This window comes from Rutilus rutilus, assembly GCF_951802725.1.
Source record: "Rutilus rutilus genome assembly, chromosome: 14".
NCBI classification, from domain to species: Eukaryota; Metazoa; Chordata; class Actinopteri; order Cypriniformes; family Leuciscidae; genus Rutilus; species Rutilus rutilus.
The window spans coordinates 36338755-36360156 of NC_140219.1; the positions used below are offsets into that span (position 1 = coordinate 36338755).

Below are 21402 nucleotides of genomic sequence, written 5' to 3' on the forward strand. Positions count from 1 at the left end.
ATATATATATATATATACACATAGAGACAGAGAGATAGATAGTCTTTCATTAATTCAAGCACTTTTTAAGTACCTTCTCAAAAATATGGCCGTTTTTCAGGACTTAAATTTCAAAATGTCAAATTCAAGTTCTTCAAGCATTTTAGGCACCTCGTACAAACATGACAATTAATTGTCAACACAAAATGTATGACCGTGACAGGTCTACTTGGTAAATACCATGTCATGAACAAGCCAGCCGAAAGCATGCGTGACTGCACTAGGAGCATCAGTTCGAGAGACTCTGATGTTCAGAAATCCTGCACTCCCTTTAAAATTACATCCCATATTAGGCAAAACAACATCTCGTTTTTAAAAGATGACGCGCAAATTTCTTACTAAAAGGGCAAATGTCACGTGGACCAAGAATGCTGCCGTTCTACGTACATTAATGATAATTAAAAACTCGTTTCACAACAATTCACTCAAACAAGCAGACCGTCAGGGATGAATCACGCTCACTGAAGGGCCACTGAAGCACACCGAGTGCTGGACTGGGTATGTTTAGAGTGTGACGAGTCTCTCTCCTCTTCCTCCGACGTCAAGGGAACGATGTCCACCTGTTCATCCCGCTGTAGAAGTCTAGGCTGGCTAGTGTTGAGGGAGAGGGCTTTCTCCGGGTCACTTTGAGCTTGAGTTGGGCTCTGGTTTGTTCTTAGGTTAAACTTGCTTTTGTTGTTATTTGTTATTTTGTTTTCTGTGGTTCATACATTGACAGACATTACAGATGACCACGTTTTCTTGTTTTATATATTTTTCTATTCATGTTAATAAATGTTTATTTTTGCAAACCAATTCACTACGTCCTCCATTTTCATTTGCCACGGCTTTGAGTCGGTCGTGACAAGAGTAAACTCTTGAACACAAAAACGTTTTGACTAAACTTTAACTTAATTTATATAACTTTATCCTCCAGGTTTTTTTTTTTTATCTTTGTAAATCAATATTATATAACTTGCATTATGTGTCAAAGTGTGTTTTTCAATCCTTAAGAATGGATCGTACCAAGTAGGGGTGGGAATATTTTGGTACCTCACGATTCAATTTAAAATCAATTATCGATTTTTAATCAAAATTTGATTCGATATATGCATAGATTTGATTGTAGTTTACTGTTTTGTGCTACTTTTCTTATTTGACTGCAGTAGACCAAATTAATAGCAAAAAAAAAAAATTTAAATAAGGAAAAAAATCCTAATCTATTTACTTTTTCTTCCCATTTTAGTCAACCCAATATTATCTAACTAATGCCCTTTAAGATGACTGCAATCATAAATGTACAATCAATGCAAAAATAGGAACAAAGAAGCAAAATTACAAACAATAGGATGAATACAATAGAAAAAAAATATTAGGGATGTCCCGATCCGATCCACGGCATCGGTATCGTGCCGATACTGGCCCAAAATGCTAGATCGGATATCGGAGGGGAGAAAAAAAATTATCCGATACCTACGATCCGATACCCATTAGGGGTGGAACGGTACGTATTCGTACTGAACGTACGTTCGGTGCATGGATTTTAAAATAAATAAATCTCGCGTGCACATTAATTAATGTAATACGGAACTAACGTTACTGTTAGATACGCGCATATGCGGGTTCTTTAGGGACACCTAATCTGTAGCCCGCCTTAGCTCTGAACGCGCGTCTATATCGCTTCAAACGCTCACTTTATCATTATACGCGCGCGGCGCGTCCTATTCGCTTTGGACGCGCGAATGGATTCAAACTGTTCAAGCATCGAACTAGACGCGACAGACGCAAATTTGACGCTCTATTCGCGTTTGGTGTGAACGCAGCAAAATGAACAGGCTGCGATGTCAAGATTACAATGATGGAGTGTGTGTGTGTGTGTCAGAGAGAGGGAGGCACGGGCGCGATCGAACAGTGGAAACGAAACATAAAAACATACTCCGTCATTTTCATACAGGACATCATTAAAACTGCAAAAAGTGTTTAGCCTACTTATATTTGTGTAAAACACAACATTGTGCTTTTGTCAAACTGTAAACTCTTGTCAAACTGTAACTGTCACCCAACCAAAATCACACACACACACACACACACACACACACACACACACACACACACACACACACACACACGCTGGTTAAAAGCAAAAATGATCTCATCTTTTGGACGTTCATCATATTGCATTGGTTTTCATTTCTTGTCCTAAAACAGAGCACTAATCTGTTTATTTTTAAGTTACACATTCTACATTGAATAAAAAAAAAAAATCAAATGTGTTTTTTAAAAAGTAGCCTAGTACTATTTTATACAGAAATAAATTATTTATAATTCAGATGAGAATAAAGTTAAAGTTACTTAAAATTTTAAGGAAACAAATATATTGATCTGAAATATAGCAAATTAATTTTAAATTCATTCAGGTTACCAAACATATCTCAAGGTCTTGAATAAAGGCTGGCAGTCTTTCATTATCAGCTGTTGTTGTGGACTATATACTGGAGAAGTATTTGTTCTCCATTTGAGTGAGATGTTTTTATGTGACTAATTGAGCAAAGTGCTTCCATTATATTTTATTATTATTAGTATTAGTTCAAGAATAAAATAAAAATATCGGATTGATATCGGTATCGGCAAATAGCCAAAGCTGCGGCATCGGTATCAGTATCGGAAGTGAAAAAGTGGTATCGGGACATCCCTAAAAAATATATATACAAATTAAATAAACTTGTTGAATAGGAGCAGAAGAGGTCTGAACACATCTAACCCGTGCGAACAGACGCGAGCGGTGCTGATCGGCGCTCTGGCCGTCTGATGTCACCAGTTTGTGAACCTGTAAAACTGGTCTCGGCTACAGCCGCTTCTGAGACGACCTCGCTGGGCGGCACACCCACGAAACGGCCTTTCAAACATGCTAAAACTCTTCCCAAAGCAATTTTCTGCCGACATGCGTTTCTTAATCTCTTGTGCGCTTACTTTCCCTCTGTCCTCAAGCCTCCCCCACAAGCCTGAGTCTAATTACCATGTGTATGAGTGCGGATCCCACAACAAAAGAGCCAGCGCTCGGGTGCGGGAGTGTGCCGAATTCCTGCCCGTGCACGGCTCAGACGCGGCCGGCCTTTGATGCTCTGCCTCGTACGATGAGCAACCCCCGAGCGCTCGGCTCTGGCCCGAGGGTGTTGAGCACCGAGATCAATATTACAGCGCTGACTCGGGTCACTACACTCTTTGCTTTGCGGTTACAGCTACTTCACAAACAAGGGGCAAAGTCCAACAAGAGTTTAACATCCTTTCCAAAAGGTAGTAATTAGTGCTTTAATGGTTTGAGAGCAGCCAAAAATCTGCAAGTGCAATTCAAACCAGCTGTTCATTTATTAGTGCACTGTGCCAAGACAAAGCAGCACTAGCCCTTTAAGTAAGTTTTCTTAGCTTTATACCCGTTTAAATGGCAGAAATCGGACAGCTAGAGGTCATAGAATTTTCTAAACAATGTAGAAAATGATCATCAGTGCATTTTATTGCTTTCGGTGAGCTGAGACCTGGTTAACCCTGGCCAGAGGCTGAGTAAGGCCAGTGCTGAACAGGGGGAACTGAGTTATGCTGAGTTATACTGTGGGGAAAACATCTAGATGCACTACAGTTCGCCACAAAGCCTTATGATTGAGAGTCACTTTATTAACACTTGCTTACTAAAAACACCAGCCCATCTGTGAGAAGCTACATCAACATCAATACATCTGCGGTTGGGGTAGAAAATGAAGACTGTCGACACTTAGCCCTCACACGCTTACAAATTTGTGATTTTCTTTCTTCCATGGCAATTTACCTTTTACCCGTTGTATGGAAAGTTTGTCTTGTGCTCAACTGAAGGAAAAGGTCTAGGGATGCACGATATATCGGCCACCATATCGGTATCGGCCGATATATTTTTTATGTTTCCGTTATCGGCCTGATAAGAAAATTTGGCTGATATATTAAAGCTGATAAATAATGTATTTCCTTCAGCTGAGACACTTCAGATACACACTGTTCAACATGATGGGTTTGAGTTGCTTGAAATATGATTGGAATCACTTCAAAAAGGAAAATAAAGTTCAGTGCAAGTCTGTCATATAGACTACATAAAATTATAATGAGAACATATATATATAGTGTGTTTGGGACAAGGCTTTTAATGGTGAGACTGTTGTTTTTGTAATCAGGCTCTCAAAAATTACTTAAAATTTGTAATCAGATTTATCGGCCAATGTATCGGTTATCAGCTTTCATATATAGAGAATTATCGGTTATCGGCCAAAGTTTTCATATCGGTGCATCTCTTAAAAAATAAAATAAAGTCATATATAGTCAAATGTTTCTAACAACATGAGGTTGAGTAAGTTATAGGGATATTTCACAAACTCTACGACTTAAGTGGCCCGAAAGTTGCTCTGAACGGGTCGTGTCGGGCTAATAGCCTCGGGTCTGGAGCACCGAACCCAAAACACACTGCGTTTCCACTGTCGGGCCAGTGCGAGCAGGGCTTTAAACGGGTCGTGTCGGGCTAATAGCCTCGGGTCTGGAGCACCGAGCCCAAAACACACTGCGTTTCCACTGTCGGGCCAGTGCGAGCAGGGCTTTAAACGGGTCGTGTCGGGCTAATAGCCTCGGGTCTGGAGCACCGAACCCAAAACACACTGCGTTTCCACTGTCGGGCCAGTGCGAGCAGGGCTTTAAACGGGTCGTGTCGTGCTAATAGCCTCGGGTCTGGAGCACCGAGCCCAAAACACACTGCGTTTCCACTGTCGGGCCAGTGCGACCAGGGCTTTACACGGGTCGTGTCGGGCTAATAGTCTCGGGTCTGGAGCACCGAGCCCAAAACACACTGCGTTTCCACTGTCGGGCCAGTGCGAGCAGGGCTTTACACGGGTCGTGTCGGGCTAATAGCCTCGGGTCTGGAGCACCGAGCCCAAAACACACTGCGTTTCCACTGTCGGGCCAGTGCGAGCAGGGCTTTACACGGGTCGTGTCGGGCTAATAGCCTCGGGTCTGGAGCACCGAGCCCAAAACACACTGCGTTTCCACTGTCGGGCCAGTGCGAGCAGGGCTTTACACGGGTCGTGTCGGGCTAATAGCCTCGGGTCTGGAGCACCGAGCCAAAAACACACTGTGTTTCCACTGTCGGGCCAGTGCGAGCAGGGCTTTAAACGGGCCGTATCGGGCTAATAGCCTCGGGTCTGGAGCACCGAGCCAAAAACACACTGCGTTTCCACTGTCGGGCCAGTGCGAGCAGGGCTTTAAACGGGTCGTGTCGTGCTAATAGCCTCGGGTCTGGAGCACCGAGCCAAAAACACACTGCGTTTCCACTGTCGGGCCAGTGCGAGCAGGGCTTTAAACGGGTCGTGTCGGGCTAATAGCCTCGGGTCTGGAGCACCGAGCCAAAAACACACTGCGTTTCCACTGTCGGGCCAGTGCGAGCAGGGCTTTAAACGGGTCGTGTCGGGCTAATAGCCTCGGGTCTGGAGCACCGAGCCAAAAACACACTGCGTTTCCACTGTCGGGGCAGTGCGAGCAGGGCTTTACACGGGTCGTGTCGGGCTAATAGCCTCGGGTCTGGAGCACCGAGCCCAAAACACACTGTGTTTCCACTGTCGGGCCAGTGCGAGCAGGGCTTTAAACGGGTCATGTCGGGCTAATAGTCTCGGGTCTGGAGCACAGAGCCCAAAACACACTGCGTTTCCACTGTCGGGGCAGTGCGAGCAGGGCTTTACACGGGTCGTGTCGGGCTAATAGCCTCGGGTCTGGAGCACAGAGCCCAAAACACACTGCGTTTCCACTGTCGGGGCAGAAGCTCCAGAGCTTCACTAAAACACACCCATAACACGCCTCTCTGGAACAACGTCACACACACCCATCATTCACCAACAAATGGAAGTTTCATCAGAAAACTAATCAGAAAGAATTCACTGGAAACAGCGAGATCGCAAAACAAACATGATAAAAGCGACCATTTGCTTTTTGCTTTTTGGCATTTGTGTTGTTTACTTAAAGATTTAAAACCCAAGCACTGATGTTTTACCACAGGTTTACAATAAAAAGTGATCAAGCCCCGGGAGTGACAGTGGAAACACGACTGGCCCTGGCACACACTAGCAGCTCGCTTTAGGCCCGACAGTGGAAACACAGCTAGTGAAAGCACACACACAGCTGTCCAGAGGCCTTGGGGAACAATAGTGAGTCAGTGGTGTGTGTGAGCAGGGGGAAGGGTGTGTGTGAGCAGACCTGAGTCATCCTAAACACCGATCACATCAGCACAGCCATCCCAAAACTACTGCCATGCTAACTTCCACAGCCTTCATGCCAAACAAGCTCGACACTAGTCTGACTGCCCCAGACGCGAGCACAACCTGGCTGGACGAGAGAATGAGACACTTCTGCCAGCCCTGAGCTGACCTCAGCATAACACACACCGTACAGTCACACACTGCAGCAGTTATAGTCGTGAAGAAAACATGAGTGTTCTGGTAGTTGTTCACTAGCCCAAAAGAGCCCACTCTCGAGTCACTATAGGACTCTGGTTAGGGATGTGAATAATTAAATCAATGTCCGATTAATCAGATTTAATCATTTAGTAGGGATGCACGATATATCGGCCACCATATCGGTAAGATTTATCGGCCAATATATCAGTTATCGACTTTCAAATTTAAAGAATTATTGTTTATCGGTATCAACTACGGTTGCAACAGCGCAAACATGATTTTAGAGCACATTTTACAATAATGTTAGTCTCAGTTAACAGTAGCTGCGTCTCTATTACAGATTTTGCGCAAAACTTTTGCGATATTTTCTAAATGTCGATAAAAAACTATTGCGAATGCCGTTTCCATTAACCGATGTTATGCGACTAAAACGTCATATTTTTTCCTTTCGCGATAAGTCATTCCAACAACTATGGCGACTGATGTTAGTAGTTTACATTAAATCTCAGCCACAGAACTAGCCATTATTGTTAATGGAAGGAGACATAAGCGTGCATCCAAGCTTTAATGGCAAGGAAAGACCCTTATTACCGGGAGAGCTCTTACACCGGGAGAGCTCTTACACCGGGAGAGCTCTTACACCGGGAGAGCTCTTACACCGGGAGAGCTCTTACACCGGGAGAGCTCTTACACCGGGAGAGCTCTTACACCGGGGGGCTCTTACACCGGGAGAGCTCTTACACCGGGAGAGCTCTTACACCGGGAGGGCTCTTACACCGGGAGGGCTCTTACACCGGGAGGGCTCTTACACCGGGAGAGCTCTTACACCGGGAGGGCTCTTACACCGGGAGAGCTCTTACACCGGGAGGGCTCTTACACCGGGAGAGCTCTTACACCGGGAGGGCTCTTACACCGGGAGGGCTCTTACACCGGGAGAGCTCTTACACCGGGAGAGCTCTTACACCGGGAGAGCTCTTACACCGGGAGAGCTCTTACACCGGGGGCTCTAACACCGGGAGAGCTCTTACACCGGGGAGCTCTTACACCGGGAGGGCTCTTACACCGGGAGAGCTCTTACACCGGAGAGCTCTTACACCGGGAGGGCTCTTACACCGGGAGAGCTCTTACACCGGGGGCTCTAACACCGGGAGAGCTCTTACACCGGGGAGCTCTTACACCGGGAGGGCTCTTACACCGGGAGAGCTCTTACACCGGGAGAGCTCTTACACCGGGAGAGCTCTTACACCGGGGGCTCTAACACCGGGAGAGCTCTTACACCGGGGGCTCTAACACCGGGAGGGCTCTTACACCGGGAGAGCTCTTACACCGGGAGAGCTCTTACACCGGGAGAGCTCTTACACCGGGAGAGCTCTTACACCGGGAGAGCTCTTACACCGGGAGAGCTCTTACACCGGGAGAGCTCTAACACCGGGAGAGCTCTTACACCGGGAGAGCTCTTACACCGGGAGAGCTCTTACACCGGGAGAGCTCTTACACCGGGAGAGCTCTTACACCGGGAGAGCTCTTACACCGGGAGAGCTCTTACACCGGGAGAGCTCTTACACCGGGGGAGCTCTTACACCGGGGGAGCTCTTACACCGGGAGAGCTCTTACACCGGGAGAGCTCTTACACCGGGAGAGCTCTTACACCGGGGGAGCTCTTACACCGGGGGAGCTCTTACACCGGGAGGGCTCTTACACCGGGAGAGCTCTTACACCGGGAGAGCTCTTACACCGGGAGAGCTCTTACACCGGGAGAGCTCTTACACCGGGAGAGCTCTTACACCGGGGGGCTCTTACACCGGGAGAGCTCTTACACCGGGAGAGCTCTTACACCGGGAGAGCTCTTACACCGGGAGAGCTCTTACACCGGGAGAGCTCTTACACCGGGAGAGCTCTTACACCGGGAGAGCTCTTACACCGGGAGAGCTCTTACACCGGGAGAGGGAGAGCTCTTACACCGGGGGAGCTCTTACACCGGGAGAGCTCTTACACCGGGAGAGCTCTTACACCGGGAGAGCTCTTACACCGGGGAGCGGCACACATAAGGAGTTTCTGGGTGACAGAAGAATCAACAGCTTTCACAAACGACGTTTACAATAAATGTCTCGCATCAGAAAAACATTTCGAATTATGTTTTTATGTTGTTGTTTCTTTGACCACACACTCCATGACCCATTCAAAACGGTCTTGCGACCCACTTTTGGGTCACGACCCACTGGTTCTGGATGTAATGTACTATGTCGCACTGCTGGCACTAGCCTAGCGGGTCACGTCAACAACAGCCTTAATTATAGTTTCACACAAAAATGAAAATACTGCCATCATTTAAAGTAACAACATGTAGTTTTTCAACCTTCATAATATATTTCCAAGACCCTTGTGATGGTACATCGACTTACAATAGGTTGAATGAGACGTCTGCCAGAGCCTGACGGGGTCTGTATCGCTTTTACTGGCACTATGTAACTTCGGGGAGCGGGTAGTAACCAGAGCTCAAAAAGAACTACAAAATTCGACTGCTTTACGGCATACGTCACTTCGCCCACCACTTCCTCAAATTCGGCCGTGACAGGCCAACCAGCGCGTTTGTTTTCGTCATGGCTGAAGCAGCAGCGAAACGTAAGAAGTCCAAGGTTTTGTCGGAGTAGAGTCGGAAGAGGAAAAGGGAGAGTGATAAACTGAAAGGCAGGACGAGGATCAATATTGGTCGAGCGTTTGCTCGCTGGCGTGAGCTTATCGTCAGACCGATGCTGACTTGGCCGTCATGCTGTTGAACTAGTAAGTAAATTGCTTGCATACTATGATCTTTAGTTTTTCTAATCTGTTGTCTGCCTGGCTACGTTACGGAAACTATCTGGTCCTCCATTTATCTTCATGCATCAGCTAACGTTAGAAGATGAGCGAATTATCAATCTGGTAGCTAGTAAACACTAACATGCTAGTTTTAGATGGTTAGGATGCTATCGCTATCATTCTCGTTCAGATTTGAGCATTGCAATCGACATGCAAATCGCAAATGTTTGAGTTAAAATGTTTAGTCTACTAAACATGTATAAATTATGAAAGGAGGAAGATTAATAATTTTATCATTGCCCATATGAAAAAAACCTGCATGCTTCATATACAGTAACAGCCCGTTCTCATCCCAAGTCGTCATATACTGACGCGTTCAAAATTTCTTCAATATCTGACGCACAAAGCACCCTTTAGCGTCCATATGAGACGCATAACCCTACCACAGACCTAAACCTACCCATAACCGAAGCGTCTCATATTGACGCTAAGGGTGCTTTGTGCGTCGGATATTGAAGAATGTTTGAAAGTGACGATTTGGGGATGAGAATGCGTTGACAGTAACCGTAAATCATTTTACGACAGCGGTAATGGACAATTCCGCTTCCAACCTGTAGGGCGACCGCAGAGGAAAAGTTCCATGTTGTTGCTTTAACTCACCCTTGTGTCATTCCATAAGCCTTTTGTTCATCTTTAAAGCACAAATAAAGATTGTTTTAAATAAAACCAGTCCATTCATCCAAAACTTTGATGCTTCAAAAAGTTCATAAAAAAGAAAAGAAAAAAGTAAACCATAAGAGTTGAGCTGTTTAATCAGTCTTCTGAAGACCAACGACCGCTTTATATGATCAACAGACCTAATTTAGGCTTTTATAAATCATATATAAATATTGATAGAGCACATCAAATATGGTCAACGGCAGCTCAATCGTACAGACCGCACTGGCTCTTCACATCAAACACACACACCTGACCATATCTGATGAGCTCCATGTAGTCTGGAGTGACAATGGGGAGTAAATACACTCTTACTGTCCTATATGACACAAAAGAAAACCTAGAGTTGAAAGGCTGATCTATAAGGATCAAGCTTTCCATTTCCATATTTATTTCTCTAGTCTAGAAAATGTAGTTAAAAGAAACACAAGGAGGTTCCACTCTTGAGATCCACAGAGCGGCTCCTGTAACTGCATTGTGCCCGTGAGCGAGAACACACACACACACACACAGGAGGTTTGGCAGGACGGCCACAGCCTCAGAATGACTACACCCGAGCATGTCGAAACATTCCCACAGAGTGAATGATTGATGGACGGATCAGATCTAGACGGAGTGGTGAAGTGCGGTAGGACTAGTCCATCCCTGCTGGATATTAAATGAGCTCAGATGTTTAGATATGTCATGTATAACAAGTGTTCGGTTTATGGGTTCAGGCTTAGTTTATTACTGACCCGAATCAAACAAACGAACCCGTCTACTTCTAGCCATGTAAACTATTAAACATGCTATTGTGTTAGATGTGCGCGCACGCGGTCTGCGTTCTCAACACAATGGGTGCTATAAAGTCAGCGTGAAGTGGAAATGCCATTTGCCTCTTCTTTCCTACTGTGATGATTATCTGTAAAGAGGGGAAAGACTGATGATTATCTGTGAAGAGGGGAAGAGAGGCGCTGATTTTGTCTATCGAGAATTGATTGGATTGTAGGAAGTGTTGCTAATTGCTGGACTGACACTCGTACGGCCATTTTGCAACTGTATTGTCCATCAGAGATGAAATATAGCGAGCGAACGGGACACGTTAATGTTTAAGGTTACGAGGTAGAACGGCACAATTGCAGATAAATTAAAAATAACAATTTTGATTTTTTTTTTTTATCTCTTTGAGTGAATGATTCAATGACTCACTCATGAAGTCTTCACTCGTTTCATTACTGGATGAATCAGTGTTTCCCAACGAATCTCTCGAATGAATGATGATGATGATGATGATTCAATGACAAACACATGTATCGCTTGCCGCCACCTACTGGTGTAATGATGTAATTGATGCAATCTTTATGTAAAGCCTCAAGTTACTTTCATAAGGTGATTTACTCTATTTTAATCGCTACCGTAGACATCAGTGTTTATATCTGAACTATAAACTTTTATCCCAGTGCTTCTGTGATAATCTGAACTATTCTAAGAGAGAAATAATGATACGGTGAGGTTGAAAAGACTGTTTATGAAGCGGTTTCATATCTATACTTGACAATCTCTGGATCAGAACACAGATCTGAATGTCCCTGTGATCAAAGGTTTAATAGACATAAGAGCCGCATCGCTGTCATTTAGGAATAACATCGAGTGTGTGTTTGAATCAAGATCACAATCTTTTAACGATAATCGTGCAGCTCTATTATGAGGGCACATATTTAGAATATAATAATAATAATAATAATAATAATAGCGATGCACCGATCAGTTTTTGCTCCAAACACACGATTTGCAACCTTTTTTTGTTTTGGCCGATCCCTGTTCTGGACTTGAACACAATCAGCATTGCAATCATTTCCCAAAATGTAATTTTGTGTTTGCGCGGGTATGTTTTATGACAACCGGTAATGTCGAGCCCTGTAAAAACTGCAACATTATATTATATATATATTTTTTTATATATATATAATATAATTTAGAATTGTCAATTTTGAGATCATGGTGATTTTGAAGAAAACAGCCGACCACAGATCAAGTGCAGTAATGCAGCAGCGGCTTGAAGAGACGCACTGGGCAAGATAGCTAAACTGCTAGCGAGATCAGCTAGCTCGTTTCCGACACAGAATTAAAAAAAATAATCATCTTGCGTTTTCATTTCACAATTCTGACTGTTTTTCTCAGAATTGGACTTTATAACTCGCAATTGCGAGAATATATCTCATCATAATTCTGAGAAAAGATGTCAGAATTGCAAGATATAAACTCGCAATTGCGAGAAAAAGTCAGAATTGCGCGTTTATATCTCAAAATTCTGACTTTATAACCTGCAATTCTGAGAAATAAAGTCAAAATTGCGAGATGTAGCCTAAACAATTGTGAGATAAAAAAAGTAAAAAAAAAAAAGTTTTATTCTGTGGCGGAAACAAGCTTCCATAGCTAGCTACACATCTGACTAACACTTATAGAAAAAGAAAATAGATTGGCTTGGGCTGTAGTTGAATTATGCTCATGTCTAGAGTAATATAACCCTCGAAACTGAAGTCGGCTGACGTTAGAAACACACCAGTACACAACAGCACCCTAAGCCCGAACTGAAGACGGGTCCTCATGCTGGTTCAACAGATGCTCAAGAGGGAATTAGCCTGCTAGCGGATGTTGTAGATGTTATAGATGGACTCATCAACACCATGCTCTGATTGCTGGTTTCTAGCTGCACAGTCTCAGTTTAATGTTATAAATCTCCACTCATGACCTCTCTCTGCAGTGTTGCTCATGGTGTCACGCAGTGTGTTAGTACCGCTAAACTACAAGCCATCAGTTTCAGCAGCTTTCATCACTATACACTGCTCTCAGTGCCACCGTTTCAGTCAATAGTCATGTCGCAATAACTTTACAGAGAACAACGTGGGAAGGAAGTCACAGGACCCCCTTAAAGTCACCACGAAATCAACGTGTTTTATGGAATATTGCAGTGCTTATTCTAAATGATTTATCGGTGCACATCATCATTAGTGTTAATAATCTCGACTCAGAATAAGTTCCTCTTGCAGCATCTCTTCTGTTCTCTGATGACGAGGGCGGAGCTATAACCTGTCACTCACATGAGATCAGCCAATAGCAAACCACAACCATCCAATCAATTCCCCACAGACACAATCAAGCCCCGCCCACATTTGTTCTTGTCCCAGAAGCGTCTCACTCAGATATACGACACAGTAGAGGAGAAAAGACCAGCACGAGTTTAATTTCAGAACTGCACTAGATAATGTATTATTTTTTGCAAAAACTGCTAAACAACATGTTGAATGTGTTAAACTCATTTGACAAGTATAAGAAATAAACGCAAAAGGATTGTTTGAGTTGAGTATTGTGCATTTTTCCCTTAATCTACTATTTTTTATTAGTTGTTTAATTGTAACAATAAAAAAAAGTGCTAAATATTTCTTAGTTATATAATTTATCTAACGCAATGACATTCACACTTGACTATTTCTGGACTCGAAGTGAATCTGCCCAACAGAGGAACACAGAAACAGGGATGCTTTGAGAGAGTTCGGGAAGTGAACAAACAAACAAACCCAGCCATGAGGCGATCATTCCCTGATCTCTCACAACATCTGTGTCACACACACTCTGTGCACAGAGCTGATCATGTGACATGTGCAGGGCGCGTGCTCGTGTCAGGGTCACATGACCTCAAGCGCCTGTTGCTGCCAGTGCCGACACACACACACACACACACCCACCTGCAGATGCTCTGCACCTGATGCCAGATGCTGAAACTGCTAGGACTAGTCTTACGAGTTAGTCATCACATTTTTTAGTTAGTTGAGTTCACAACTGTTTTAAGTCAGTGACATAGAAACAGAGATTGGTCTAATTTAACGCTAAGAAGTAAGCCTGATGCCCCTGATCAACACTTCACATGTCCTCCTAGATGTAGTAAAGCTCAAGACGTTAATGTCTAAATCAAGCCATACGTGACCCTGGATCACGAGTCGCACGGGTATATCTGTGGCAATAGCCAACAATACATTGTATGGGTCAAAATTATCCATTTTTCTTTTATGCCTAAAATCATTAGGATATTAAGTAAAGATCATGTTCAATGAAGATATTTAGAAAATTTCCTATTGTAAATATATAAAACATGTATTTTTGTGAGTGAATGCAGCACAATCGCCAACATAAATGCACAACTTTAAAGGAGATGTTTTGATTTTTTTGCACCCTCAGATGTTCAATAGTTGTATCTCTGCCAAATATTGTCCTATCATAACAAACCACACATCAATGGAAAGCTTATGTATTCAGCTTTCAGATGATATATACATATCAATTTAAATAAATTGACCTATGTGACTGGTTTTGTGGTCCAGGGTCACATATTAGATTTGAACCTAGTCATGTGACCCACAGGAACCTCACAATCCCACACACACACACTCACCGCGATCAGCGTGTTGTTCCTGCTCTGCTCCCCGGGCTCCTCCGCGCCTCCCCCGGCGCTGGTGCCTCTGTGCCCCGCGGGCTCCGCGCTCGCTGCCGCGGGCTGCCGGTGCTTGCTCGACCGCTTGGCCTTGGTCTGCAGGCATCGCTGGTGCAACGCGTAGGTCTGCTGCCGCTCCATCTCCTGCCGCTCCACCGCGTGGCTCTGGTAGCGGCTCTCGCAGCCCGTGTGATGCCGGCGGAAGAGCTCGATGCGCCGCCGCAGCCGCTCCATCACCGCGTTGTGCCGCGGCACCACATAATCCGCCATCATCCGCGTCACGACGCGTCTGGATACTGGCAGCAACTCTCACACTGATCGTGCCGTTCGTGTTCGCGAGCGTCTCTTTACAAAACACACTCCACTGACTCCATTATCTGCACTATCTCCTCCTTACACAACAAAAGACTCGGCGCATAGTTTAGACGAGAGCGCTGATATTCAGAAATAACGCGTGTAAAGTTTGCTTTTAACTACCGTTACACTGATTACTGAAGTATATTCAAGTCTAGGGTCCTGACGCAAGACAGAATGAAGTTAAAACCGCGGTTTTATGAATGGAAGAGTTCACAAACACTGATAAATTACTCATTTTAGAAGTTGCATTTGTTTAGACATGAATGTAATTCAGAGGAAAGTTTGAAAGGACTCATAAGTTTTACTTTGAGGAGTTTCTATTTAAACCCTTTACGATAACATTTAGGCTTATTTGTTCACAACACGTCGTTAAATCGAGCAAGAACAACAACAACAAAAAATCAACAACTTAAAAATAAACGTTTTTTTCGCCTCACAGTTTTAGTTTGACAAAAGACGCACTTGAGATAAAAACCCCATCGACGAAAGGTTAGAAAGTGCTGTTTTAAACCGTGTACATTACATCCATTCCGCCCTAGAACACGGACTTGGAGAGTTACAAGCGAGTTTTAGCAGTAAAAGTAACTTTTAAAGTAGCAGCGCGGCTAACAGCTGATCCTCACAGTTACATTACAGCTACGGATGTAGCTTAGCCGGAATGCTAACTAGCCCTCGAACAAAGCATTATAAACTCACTTTCTTTCAAAAGCGCGTTAAAAGTCTTGAAGTTCACACAACCGACTCCTGTGCCCCGGTTGAGCTCGACACGAACCCGAGAAAGCGACCGGTGAGGGAATAAACTCTGCCCTGCTGCGCTGTCTCTATTGTTTTCCAGTCTTCGGGCAGTTGCTGGTCGCCATCTTGTAACTATGTTTTTTCTTTTTTCCTCAGTTTTTTTATGCGCTCGCTGTGAGTGACAGGTCACCCGAGCAATCGCTGGACACACACACTCACACTCACACATTCCTCAGCACATGCGATATGCCTTATTGTTCTCACACCTTACTACAACACTTTGAGTTTTAAATGGTGGGAAATAATGCAGCCTAGATCAAAAAGATGACATTGAGGTAGCTAATGTGTTTTGTTTTGTTTTTTTGTTGTTGCCACCATTAGGATTTTACAGTAGCAACAACTATTAACTTATGCATTTTGCCAGAAAATGTGGTTATTTAAACAAATATCTACTTATTTATAAATTCGTAGGATACTGATACTCTGTCCACTATAGTTTGTGAAGGGTTTATTATTCGATTCAAGTTCCCAGAGCTCCGGTCTCTATATTTCCTTCCCAGTGGAGGTCCATGTCAAAAAAATAAAGATATATATATTTTCATGATTTGTCATCACAATTTTGTATCTTTTGTCACATCAACTAATTAATGTGGTTCAGGTAACACAATATTTTGAGTTTCTATTGATTAAGCCAATCTCATTTGTTGTATTAACTCAAAATGTGAAGGCATCCAGGATAACTTACTTTAAGTCAAACCAGCAATACTTGTTTTACAGTGTAATTTTTTTGGAATTGGAACAATTATTCATTTCCTTCGAGGCAACCTTTGTAAAAGAAAAAATCCTAAACACTCTTAATAGTCATCAAAGAATTCTTTCCAATATTTACCGGTCTCCCAACCGGATATGAGTATTAAAAGGTTAGACCAGGGGCCTGTACCATGACGATAGTTGAACAAACTCAGGGTTTCAGGATTAGTTTCGAGTTGTCAAAACCAAACCAACCCAACCGGTTTGCAGAGACCATGATGCTGATCATCCACTCTCTCCGGCTTTGATCCTGAGTTTAGGAGTTCAGGAGTGACATCAGCAGTGGACAGCCAATCACAGGCTGAGAAAGAGTGAAACTGAGATTCATTTCTCAGGAGAGAAGATTCACTTCTCTCTTCTGCAGAATATCACGAGACGGAAAAATATTAAGAATTTAATCAGATTTACACAGCAAGCAGAAAATAGCTGAAAAGGTCTTGCTTTGTTGTGAAGTTAGTTTAGTTGATAAAGGTAGAGAGAGAATTGAACATTTAAGCTCATGTAGTCATTTTATAGCTTTATCTATTGATTCTAAAGCGTATTTTTATTACCTTTATTATTCATTTAAACTGTGCGTAATAATAATTGATAAACTAAAATTGTACATGTGTGATCGATTAATAATTACATAATATCTATATCATACAAAATAATTTTGTGTATAAAAAGCATTTTCTATGTAGTGACCTTTAATGTGGAGTAGAAACAGGTGGCGTGACTCATCAGACATGTGACGCTTTGCTCACAGCTGATTGGTCCAGGTTCGGTTTGAGCCCACTCACCTGGAACATCACCTGACCCGGACCAGGTTAGCCGTGGAGCGCGAGTTACTATGGCGATGAACACGCTAAAAGCCAAACCACGTTCATAGTGCCTAAAACTAACCTGAAACACACCTGGATATCCCCCTAAACCCGCTTCATGGCCTCTGGTGTTTCATCGGGCTATTTTTATTATTTTACATTAGACACCTACACAATATTTACACAAAACAATACAATTTGTCAAATTAACTTAGGCTGATTAATGTGGTTCACTTCAGATAGGCCTAACACAATATTTTGAGTTTCTTTTTATTAAACTAATCTCCCTTGTTGTATCAACTCAAATTTTTTATTTCACTGAACTCAAAATGTTAAGGCAACCAGGTCACTTACTTTTTTTAGGTTAAACCAACAATAGACCTACTTTTTTACAGTGTACTTGTATGGCACATATTAATTGAAGTTTGTTTCCACCACAGAATAAAACATTTTGAAAGGTAATTACGACTTTTTATCTCACAATTGGGAGTTTACATCTCGCAGTTCTGACTTTATATCACGCAATTCTGAGATAAAAAGAAGTAAAGATGTAAACTCGGAATTGTGAGAGAAAAAGTCAGAATTGTGAGAGAAAAAGTCAGAATTGTGAGAGAAAAAGTCAGAATTGTGAGAGAAAAAGTCGCAATTACCTTTTTTATTTTTTATTCTGTGTCGTAAACAAGCTTCCATAAACACACTGGCCTTGGACTGAGAACACACAGGGGTTTACCTCTTTAGACCAGTACAGACCATTTTTATATGTTCACAGTAATCAAGGTCAAAGTAATAAACTACTAAAAACAAACAATGTACATAATCTATAATCAAAACTCTCATCAAAACAAATGAGTAAAAGTATTTTGTCTTCCCTTGCCATCTATAAAATTATAACATTGTAATATGCTCTTAATATGCTGATTAGTACTGGGATATAAATGGGAAAAACTAACCGTGTAAAGGTGCCATGCGTCACAAACCCGGTGTGGTCAAACACTGTGTGTCTGTGTGACAGAGGACACTTATTTACTGCATTCTCAGTTTCTGCTGCGTTTGAGCTAAATCTATTCTTCTGCTCACAGTATTTCTGCTATAGCTGTTAAAAACTGCATCATCTGCAGCTCTTATAGAGATATATATAGATATACACACACTGCTGTTCAAAAGTTTGGGGTCGGTAAGATTTTGTATGTTTTTAAACGAAGTCTCTTCTGCTCACCAAGGCGGCATTTTCTGCATTTATATTTATAGACCCTTTCCAAAAAATTAGAATATCATGGAAAAGTTTCTTTATTTCCATAATTCCATTCAAAACGTTAAACTTCCATAGATTATAGATTCAGGGCCCACAACTTAAACGATTTCCAGTATTTCGTTGTTTATTTGTACATAATTTGGGCTTCCAGCTCATAAAACCCACGAAAACAGGATTTCAAAAAATTAGAATATTACATGAAATCACACAGTAATTACACAGTGATACCATGGTCATTGAACCAGGTTTTGGTTATTTTGGCAGTGTAGGCAGGTGCAAATCCTGCTGGAAAATGAAGTCAGCATCTCCATAAAGCTTGTCTGCTGAAGGAAGCATGAAGTGCTCTGGACATGTCCTGGTGGACGGCTGCGTTGAGTGGACAGCACAGTGGACCAACACCAGCCGATGACCAACACAGACTGTGGAAACTTCACACTGGACTTCAAGCATCTTGGATTGTGTGCCTCTCCATTCTTCCTCCAGACTCTGGGATCTTGGTTTCCAAATGAGATGCAAAATTTGCTCTCATCAGAAAAGAGGACTTTGGTCCACTGTGCTTTATTAAACCCAGAGTCAACGCAGCCGTCTACCAGGACATGTCCAGAGCACTTCATGCTTCCTTCATTTTCCAGCAGGATTTGCACCGGCCCACACTGCCAAAATAACCAAAACCTGGCTCAATGACCATGGTTATCACTGTGTAATTACTGTGTGATTTCATGTAATATTCAAATTTTTTGAAATCCTGTTTTCGTGGGTTTTATGAGCTGGAAGCCCAAATTATGTACAAATAAACAACTAAATACTTGAAATCGTTTAAGTTGTGGGCCCTGAATCTATAATCTATGGAAGTTTAACGTTTTGAATGGAATTATGGAAATAAAGAAACTTTTCCATGATATTCAAATTTTTTGGAAAGGGTCTGTATTTATATATATATATATATATATATATATATATATAATAATCCAGTAATATTGTGAAATATTATTGTAATGTAAATCAGCTGTTTTCTATGTGAATATCTAGTAAAGTGTAATGTATTCCTGTGATCAAAGCTGAATGTTCAGCATCATTACTCCAGTCTTCAGTGTCACATGATCCTTCACAAATCACTCTAATATGATGATTTGATGCTCAAGAAACATTTATGATTATTATCACAGTTGAAAACAGTTATTAACATTTTTGTTTCAGGATTGTTTGCTGAATAGGAAGATCAAAAGAACAGAGTTTATCTGAAATAGAAAGCTTTTGTAACTCTATTTTCCGGCTGCTCTCTTGATTCGGCGGGACTGGGAGATTCCCCTGTTTCTGTGAGATGAAAACACTGATGATCTGAAAGAACCGGAAGTGTTTGCAGAACTTCTACAGTCTCCGTGTAATGACCCAGCGCTTCTCTGATTGTGTGAAACTCAGTTATGAAACTCACTTCCAGAAATAGCTCTTCCTTTAACCCAATAACTGCTGAGATCAGCGATTCGCATCTCGGAGAGCTATTCTTAAATCAATCCAGTATTTATGGATCCAGTCCTCCGTGCCAGCCAGTTTCCACAGATAGCGCTCGGAGACACGAGTCTAGATTTAGGAGGTTTCCACTGTCCTCAGATAAACCAGTGAGGGAGTGAGTGGCCTAGACTGAACTCGCTATGTTTCATGTATTTAAACCTCATTGTTTTAAATTCGCAAAATATCTTTCAAACAAATGTTTTTTCTTCTTCTCAGAACTAACTTCACATTTGATTTCTGAATAGTGGATGACGTCAGTTCCCCTCAGGTTCACACAAGTGTTCGTTTTGAACAGTTTATCAATTTTATTATTTGCAGGGCCTGAAGTGTCCGAACATCACTTGTCTGTTCATCTTCTATGTCCAGATTGACAGGATAAACACAGTAAAAAACGATGGGTTATTTGTTTAACCCAACCGTTGGGTTATAAATAATCCTACTGTTGGGTTAAATAACCTACGTTTCCGCAGCGACAGACAGTCATCACAGAAGCTGCTGCTACATCCTGATTATGAAAGGTAAGTCATATCGTTTTTATGTATATATAACATTAAGTATTGCATGTGTACTGAGATGTTGAATATAATTATTCTAAAATTGAATTTTATATAAAAAAAAAAAAAACGAAGTTCCCTTTAGTCCTAAGGAGATTAATCCTAGCTATCCCCGTTAGCTCGCTAGCAGTAATAAAGTAATTAATTAAAACATTACACTAGTGAAACCGTTTAGATATGTACTACCAGTAAGTTACCTACTACAATAAACTAAGTAGGCCTAGTCTGAAATCACTATCTAGCATTAGGCCTGTTTTACGGTATTCGCGATAGCAAAGGTCTTAAAGGGACTAGTGATGGGCTGTCACAGCTGTCATTTATTTTATTTATAAAATAAATAATTTAACTCGACTGTTGGGTTATTTTAACCTAACTAAAGTTTAACCCAATGCATTGGGTTAAAATAACCCAACAGTTGGGAAGGTGCTATACCATAGTTGGGTTATTTTTAACATTTTTAAGTGAGGTCACATGCTCATACCTATTTATTATATATTTATCTATATATTTGCTATTAATTCATAAGCACATATGATGGGGGAAGCCCCTCTGTATTACAGAGTTTGGTCAGCAGGAGACAGTGGTTATTATCAGAACACTTTAACATCACATTTCCTATTATTTGTCACATCTCTATATCAGAACACAATGTCAGATCATTTTTCACATCTACAGATGAACTTCTCATCTGACATTCAGACTGTGAATCATTGACAAGTGTGTGTGTGAGTGAATGTGAAAGTGTGTGAGAGTGAATGTGAGTGTGTGTAATCATTCATAAAAGGGTGAACTTCCTTTTAATAAAATATTATATTAGCGATGAAGAGAACGAAACTTTAGAAACATTAGGGTTAGGTTGAGGGTTAGTTGCATGTAATTATACATAATTTACTGTTATTACTATGGTAAGTACATGTAACATATGTAA

The 21402-nt window shown here is 42.1% G+C and overlaps 1 protein-coding gene across 1 annotated transcript in view; it reads right to left on the reverse strand.

Moving 5' to 3' along the window:
- maml1 (mastermind-like transcriptional coactivator 1) overlaps positions 1 to 15682 on the reverse strand; it is a 45747-nt gene extending 30065 nt beyond the window's left edge. Inside the window, exon 1 of the mRNA XM_084431136.1 lies at positions 14416 to 15682. Coding sequence (XP_084287262.1) covers positions 14416 to 14727 — 312 coding nt within the window. The 5' untranslated portion in view covers positions 14728 to 15682. The remainder of the gene's footprint in view (positions 1 to 14415) is intronic.
- Positions 15683 to 21402: the final 5720 nt, after the last annotated feature.